Raw genomic sequence first — 8,352 nt, forward strand, 5'->3', positions numbered from 1 at the left:
TGAGAAGACGGGCTAAAACCCTTTAAAACTAAAACTGTGATTATTTCAAAACCGTTAAAGATTTCAAGGTCTTTTGACTCTTTTAGAGTTGGAATGGTGTCTCTAGCTCAAAGCATGAGGGACAAGAAGAGGTTGAAAGGCGATGAGTTTTGCAGAGGATTTGAAGATTTTCCAATTTAGTTCAATGTTAATTTTGGGGGGGGGGGTAAAAGCTGAATTTCTGAAAAAGTTGAACATTTTAATAGTTGAACGGTTTCTATAGCTGAAAGTATGCTGAAGTTGTAGCAGAATGAAGTTTGAAAAATTCCCAATAACGATGAATGGGAAAAATCTTGCATAGAAGCTGAATATTTCCAAAAGCATAAAAGATAGAAACGAGAAAAATAGATGCCATCATGTCCTTAAAAAGCTGAACATTTTGATATTTGAATGGTTTCAATAGCTCAAGATTTGTAGGAGAAGAAGCGTGCCGAAAAACATACGGAATCAGGAATAATAAAGATAAAGATAAATTCAAGAAGAACGATAGTGTGCCTTTACCATTCACACTAAATATGAATATTATATATGGCCGTTTAAAGAACAAATCCTACTAATGGATTAACAGTTAATAAATAAATAAATACATACATACATTTGTTAAGAGAAAACGTTTATTCTTTAAAAATCATACATTTCCTAGATTAAAAATGTTTGTAGACCTTTCTGTGTATTCTGTGTCAAAATGTTTATATTTTTGAGGAATACAGTGTTCACTGATCATTACATACATTCTATTATTAGTGTGGTTTAACTGTTTGGATGACCTGACTTCCTTTCAAGTCATAAGACAGGCAGCAGACAAATTTCTTTCAGTAAAAATGTTCAAAGAGAGTCCCTACAGTTATGCACTTAAAACGTTACATTAAGTTCTCAGTTTATCTAATTTATATTTTAAAAGTTCATTGTTGCACACTCCACACAAACAGATTTAACTCAAGATTTAATTAACTGCACTTTATAAGAGAATTCATTGGTAATAAAGCATTTCAAGCTTTGAGTATGAGTAATTGCTTTCTTGATCACCCCTTCACTAAAAACACCAGCACAAAATAAAACATACCACTGCTGCGGGCGCCCCACCCTACAGGAGTCGGGCCCGTGGTGGTCATGGCCACTAGGAGCCGTGGAGGGCGTCCCTTCATTTCTGAAAGGTGGCAACCCTAGTGCCACCCACACTTACTCTCTTTATAATAAAAAGTCAGTAAAACATAGAGGATACATATATACGACTGTTTATTGAATATTTCAAGTGAAAATATAAACTTAATGGATAAATTCCTATGGCGGCATCCCAAATCTCCACGCTCCGGACCTGCGGACTGAGCCGTACCGTGACGTGTTCACTGTTCACAGTATATCCCTGATAGACACCCCTAAAGATTACAACAATAAAACCAATTTACTTTACTCAATAGCCTTTATTTCTACATATTTCTGTATCTAGAATAAATATTGTATATAAATATTATTTCTGGCCTACACGATTCAAGTATCATTTCAATAAAGTAATTGTTTTACACATTCAACAACTTCTACAACATCGGCTCTTAAAAAAAAGAACTGTGGATGATTAAACACTGAAGTCTGGTGATGTCTGCTCCCCATGCGGAAGTGTGCAAAAAGTAATATAGTAATATTTAATGTAACCTCCGTGGTTTTGACAGCCCTCATCAAGACTGGCGGACTTCCCGCGAGCGCGCCTGCAAAGTCCGCGAGTCTACAAGTGCGGTGAAGTCCGGACAATTGGATGCAGCCTAAGTTTTGCGCGCTCCCGCGGAGCTCGTGCACTTCCGGGCAGATAGCAAGGAAACTCCACCCCCGGTGTGACGCAGCAAAGATATAAACTCCTTTTTTAAATAAATATAAAGTATTTTAATTTCTGTTCATTTCCGTACTTTGTTTAACAGGCATATGTTACCTGATATATAATTGCGATAAAAAAATGTCTATGCTTGTTGTCATGTTTACGCGGGAGGTCAAAGGTTATAAACAAAATGGCCGAACACACTGGGGCTACGGTCACAATGCTTTGAGCAGCCGGATTGACGAGGTATATTTGGACGTTTTGATGCCCCGCAACTGCAGTAATTATCACATGAACCAGTCCATCTGTATATAACATCGACTGCTGGCCATTTATGGATATATATCTGCTGTGGTTGTCGTGAACACGCTGTACAGCAGTGTCCGGGGGAACAGCTCCCATCACAGAGACGATAGTAACGGCAGCTGCATTTGACTCAGACCGTCGTTACATTTAACGTTGTTTCCATTGAAGCAGTGTTTTTTTCTTCTCCTTACTTTTTGCAGTCTGCCAAATGTACCAGTTTGCTGCATCTGGAGCTGAGCAGGAAACCTCACGGAGCAGAGTGTGGGCATGCTGAACCTTGTGTCAAAGCGCATCACCAAAAAACGACGATGAACAGGAAGAAGGATAAAGGATTCGAGAGTCCGCGCCCTTTTAAATTATAAGTATTTTTCTTTAATTTTGTGCCCACCGTTATGCTAGACAGCAAAGTGAACGTTAGCTTAACATTGGTAAGACATCCTTAAGTACATAGCAGAGGTCCTTCAAGCACAGACAAGTAATGAGTTAGCAGAGTGAGTTAATGAGATGGAAATATCTAAGTAGTTAGGTAAAAAGGTCAGATTTACATCGCATATTGACCGTGTCATTCTGTGGTTGCTTTCACGACCCACCAGGCGGTGTGCATCAACAACATCAACTTCCAGAGGAAGTCTGTCATTGTGAGTACAGTCACAGTGTGACAAGAATCTGTTAAACGACTTCATAATGTTATTGTTGATTCGGTTTTGCCGTGGCTACTCCAAACTTACATCATATCCTTGCAATTTTGTGGGGGGTGAATTTTACTCATTGTAAACCAGTTGACATTAGATGATAACTGCTTGACAATAGTGTTCCTTCTTTGTTGGCAACCGTTTTTACTGTATTTAAAACTTGTTATGTGTTTGTAACATAGTAAGTGTAATGATATAAACACATTACAGTCCTGCAGAATTATGTAGAATGTAAATCACAAGGACTTGGAAAGACTCCACAGCGATTAAGCCAGCACAGATGCTTGTCTGTTGAACATTTTTGGTTGAACACAACCACATCCAGACAATGAAAATCTCTTGCTGTCAATTTTCACCAACTTCCTCCCTTTTGCATCCAACAGGGCTATGTGGAGCTGACCATTTTCCCTACAGTGGTCAACCTGAACAGGATCAAGCTCAACAGTAAACAATGCCGCATCTACAGGGTCCGAGTCAATGAACTCGAAGCCCCATTCATTTATAATGACCCTACGCTGGAGGTGTGCCACCATGAGTCCAAGCAGTGAGTAAATCGGTGCACTGTCGTCATCTCTGATGAACATTTTAGTATAATCTGGAGTTATGAAATCATGGGATGTGATTTGTAAAACAGACTCATAATTGTTTGTGTGGAAACAAAATCCTGTTGTATTGCATTACATCTGTCAGAACAACATCGTGTACTTGTTAGCAAACATTAGCTAAATCGTATCGTCGTGAAAAAGGCTGAATATATGATTTAAACATAATTAAATGAGGAAGTGAATTAGCTTTTTGCTAATTTAACGCATCCACAAGTGTTGAAGAGCAGCACTCAAACCCTTTTGTGGAAGTAACTGACTGCTCTCACCGTTGTGGTCAGTCCCCTGTGGACTTCATTAGTGAATTCAATTGTTTTTGTGTGGTTATTATTTATTTTCTGGTCTAGCTTCTCCAACTTGATGTGCACATAAACAGTAGTAATAATATTGGTTTAAAAAATGATGTGAAATTCTGTATGTTTCATTGAAAAACATAATCTTTTCTTGTCCTCCCCAAACTCTCTGGCAAGTATGTGCACTTAAGTCTTCCAAGGTCTGAGGGAAACTGTGACATTATTGGTATTACAGCATTATTGCATCGATGTGATGAATTACCTTGCTCTGTTCAGTATTCAGTTGACCGAAATGGTAATAAACCTCGTCGCCATCTGGCTATTTAATCTGTTAACACTTTCTCAATAAAATTTCCAGAAAATATACCAACTCACAGTTGTTGCAAAAGATCTACTTCTGTTAAATTTCTAACTGTAAATCACTGGTATCTGCCTAAAATAGTATTATAGATATCCTGGTGACCAGATTAGTTTTGAGAAAATTAGTTGGTTGTGATGGTGAGACTTTGGGTAAGAAGTCCATATCTAGTATTCAGTAGTAGAAGAAGCAGTAGAAAACATTTTTTTATACATTAAGACCCCTGTAGCTGTCTAATGTTTCATGAGAAGTGGGTATATTGCCAGTATCACTGTCTGTCTACTTTGTGTGATCATTTTGTGCTTTTTCTATATCTGTGTGTTTGTAGGAGAAACCTCAACTATTTCTCCAGTGCCTACACAGCTGCCGTGAGTGCTGTGGACCCTGATGCAGGACATGGGGAGCTGGTCATCAAAGTACCCTCTGAGCTATGGAAACAAGGAGATGGTAAGACTGTGACAACGGGGACACCATAACAGGATAATTCAGTCATTTACATCTTGTACATATAGTGCAGTGTGTTAAGACTGACATAGTCTCTACCTCCTCCCAAATACCTTTTCTGATGTTTGATTTATTCATTCATTTAACCTTAATTTACATCTCAGGAAATCATTGAGGGCAAGCCCTCATTTCCAATGATGTTGAGAGCACAGATAAAAAAAACAGAATAGGAGCAAAAATGTGATAATAAAAAGAAACAACAAACATAATCACAGAGCGAGTAAACAGAAGGTGCCATAAAAATGATAACAGACAAGAAGCTTTATGACAGAATACCAATAAAATGGAAAAAGTGCTAAAAATGATAGGAAACTGCAGCAAACGAATATGACAAAACACAAATAAAACAGAGGTGCATAAAAGACAAAGGACAGACAACCATACAGGACAGCATGTAGTTAGAAACGGTTCCATTCAAATGCTGAGTAGTCCAACTCAAAGTCTTAAACTGACCTATAGGTGTAACTTATCAAGTAAAATGTTTGTTATTTTACAACAAACATTTAAACTTGTTTGTAAAAGCATATGGAGCACTGAAACTGAAATCAGTTTTCCTAAATGTAATGTTTACTCTGGGAACCTGGAGCATTATATGATCACAAGAACGTGTTGAACAGTAAGTCCATGACCAGTTTGATGAAGAGCTGAAATATGGTGGCATGTTGCCCTTCAAGGCTGTAAAAAGAAATACAAACTAATGACTGTCACATCTTATTGTTGAAGGTGCCAAGAAAACTTCTTCATATAGAATACAGTGATGAGTGGAATAAGAGTTGCCAGTAATGAATCTGAGGGCAAAGGGATAAACCGTCTCCACTCTTACTCTGGTGGAGTGAAGTGGAGGCAGAGGCATGTTTATAGATAACATCTCCATAATCCAGGACATACTGTATAAAAAGACAGCTTCAATGACCCGTTCCCTACAAAACATAGGGACAGTGGTTCTGTTTCTGTATAAATAACCAATTTCTTGTCTTTAAATGTGAGTTTCTGATCCAACCGGATACCCAAATATTTGTATTCAGAAACTATTTCAATTAGAGGTCGACCTATTAATCGTTTTGGCCGATTAATCCGCGCCGATAGGACGTTTTACAAACTATCGGAATCGGCGGAACTTGGCTCCGATAGTGGCCGATGGCTGTAGTTTTTTTCCACAGCGCCATAAACTGCTTCTTCCCTGCCCTGCTCTCTGTCACTCTGATCACTGGGGGGCGAGGCTGCTCTTCTGCTGCTCACACACACACACACACACACACACACACACACACACACACACACACACACAGAGCATGGGAAAGACAGTGTGCAGAGAGGAGAGAAGTGACCCAGGTGGAGACGGCGACACGCGTTATTGTAAGTGCAATAAAACCTTCACGAGTTGAAAGTCAACAAACATAACCTCCTTGGCGATAAGTACCACTTGTTCAACAAGCATAAACGTGCATCATATTTCAGCATAAACAGCGACATTTCCACCGGCACATTTTACACGACCACAGTGCTTGTTAATTAACAGTTTGTTAAGAACATGCTAAAATGAAAGCTGTCTGTGTGTAGTCTGTTCAGTTTGCCATGAATCTTAGAATTTGGCAATTTCTTGTAAACTTTAGCTGCTGGCTGAGACAAACCAACCCCCCCCCCCCCCCGTTGGAGTTTATATAGAGACTTTGCTGTTGTAAACTTTACTGTTGCTGCAGTAGAAACAATATGTAGTTATATTTGAAGTATAACTGAATTCCTGTTCTGAATTTATTCTTTAAATAAAATTATAATACCATTCTTTAGTAGTGATAAAGAACAGGACTGTTAAGAGTATGGATAAGATAAAACATACCATCCCTAGCTGGTTAGTGGTTACAGCCTGACTATGGGAGGATGAGAAAATCATAGTTAAAAAAAATCCCTTCCTTATACGCCTTGTTTAACCAGTGTTATTTTGTGATTATTATTTTTTATGGCACACAGTGCCATTACTCACAAAATGTGAAGGATCACTTAATTCCCCCCCCCATATTAAAGTGCAACTTAAATCATCCATGTAGATTTTAATAGATATTGAACATACAAGTTTAAATTAAATATGTTATTATATAATATTAATTATATATTATAATAACATATAGCTAATAGCGAGTGAGTGATATCGGACGATTAATCGGCTATCGACTTTTTCCTGCTCCAATCTATCGTTATTATATCAGCCTTTAAAAATCCACTATCGGTCGACCTCTAATTTCAATACTATGTGCTGTCAGAGTGCAGGCGGATGTCTGCAATATCTGTGCTCATCTCTTGAATCAGTATAGTCACTTGAGGTGGATTACCGGATTTCTTTAGAATAAGTGAAAGGTTTTCTACTCTTGGATTATTGACAGAAATTGTTCTGTAAGGTCGAGACTGATCCACTGATGTTTCTGTGTGTTTTTGTCTGCAGATTTGAAAGTTTTAAAGGTGTACATTGAATTTTCTCTGGACCAACCAAAAGGAGGTCTCCACTTTGTTGTTCCTGATGTGGAAGGCAGTATGGCAGACAGAGGAGCTCACGTGTTCTCCTTTGGATACCAGAACTCCACCAGGTGAAGTAACAAAGAGTAACCCTGATAGATCAAATAACACTTTCCAATACATGCCATTAAAGCTGCACATTATCTACACTGCCCAGCCAAAAAAAAGTCACACAGTCCAACTTTCATTGGGCTGCTTTTATCTTTCATTATAGCATACATTCACCTTTGCATCGTTTTCATAAGCTTATGCACTGTCACAACATTTACATCCAAAGCCTTTTTTCTGATCAGCCTCTCTGATAAGTGTTTTTTTTTTTTTAAAGCTACACGGCTGTTTAGTCAAAGTTCCTTGAAACTTTTTTCTGACATTTACTTTTGGAAGATGATGGTTCAGCACTAATCCTTTCAGGTTTAATAACTGCATTGGACAGTTCTTGACCCAATTTTAGTAGTTTCAGCATCTCCTTAGTTGTTTTCATTGCTTGATGCAGGCCAAATGAGTAACATCTTTTCCACGACTACAGGATGTGTCTTCAGACATGGTTGTTTAAGAAATGAGAAGCTACCCACTGCATCAGCTAGGGTTAAAGAACTTGTTGCCAGCTGATAGGATTAGCATATTAATCACTGCAGTAATTATTTAATGGAAGGCTCTTACCTATTTGCTTAGTTGAATCTGGGTCGTGACTTTTTTTGGCCAGGTAGTGTATATTAGATCGGTGTTTCCCAAACTTTTTTGAGCCACGGCACATATTTTTCATTAGAAAAATCACACGGCATACCACCAAACAAAAATGTCACAAAAAGTATAATGAAGTATAATGAAAATCTAGTCTCAATTTACTCTAGTTGACTTACTAGTTGACCTACTCAGTGTGAAACCTGGGCCTGTTTAGTTGAACACAAAGCTGCTATTCATGCAGGAATTTAAGAGAGACACACAAGAAGATCTTCCTCAACAGCTCTGAGTCTCTTTTTTTCGTCTTTATAGCCGTCATGCTTGAAAAGCCCAGCTCGCATAGATAAGTTGTGGAGAAAGGGAGCAGAGCTGAAATTGCTGCAAAGCTCAGCTTTAGACCACGATTTTGTCTCAGTTCAGTTATTTCTTCCTGCTCCTGCAAAGTCATGTCCTTTCCAACTGCAGTTGAGCTATATGGGTTCCTAACCCAGTCAAGGCAATCAGTGGAAAGTGAAGGGAAATACAATGACAACTTTTGCTCAAGAATTTGCAGATTGTTTAC

General features: G+C 38.4%; 1 protein-coding gene across 2 annotated transcripts in view; it reads left to right on the forward strand.

The window, feature by feature from the left end:
* The first annotated feature begins 1,977 nt into the window (after positions 1–1,977).
* taf2 (TAF2 RNA polymerase II, TATA box binding protein (TBP)-associated factor) overlaps positions 1,978–8,352 on the forward strand; it is an 89,501-nt gene continuing 83,126 nt past the window's right edge. Inside the window, exons 1-6 of one of the 2 annotated variants that reach the window (XM_030393818.1) lie at positions 1,978–2,092; positions 2,353–2,510; positions 2,736–2,790; positions 3,228–3,388; positions 4,426–4,544; positions 7,039–7,180. In XM_030393818.1, coding sequence (XP_030249678.1) covers positions 1,985–2,092; positions 2,353–2,510; positions 2,736–2,790; positions 3,228–3,388; positions 4,426–4,544; positions 7,039–7,180 — 743 coding nt within the window. In that variant the 5' untranslated portion in view covers positions 1,978–1,984. Of the gene's footprint in view, positions 2,127–2,352; positions 2,511–2,735; positions 2,791–3,227; positions 3,389–4,425; positions 4,545–7,038; positions 7,181–8,352 lie in introns of both variants that reach the window. The other variant, XM_030393819.1, reaches the window with a different exon arrangement.

Source organism: Sparus aurata, chromosome 17, assembly GCF_900880675.1.
Source record: "Sparus aurata chromosome 17, fSpaAur1.1, whole genome shotgun sequence".
Classification (NCBI taxonomy): Eukaryota; Metazoa; Chordata; class Actinopteri; order Spariformes; family Sparidae; genus Sparus; species Sparus aurata.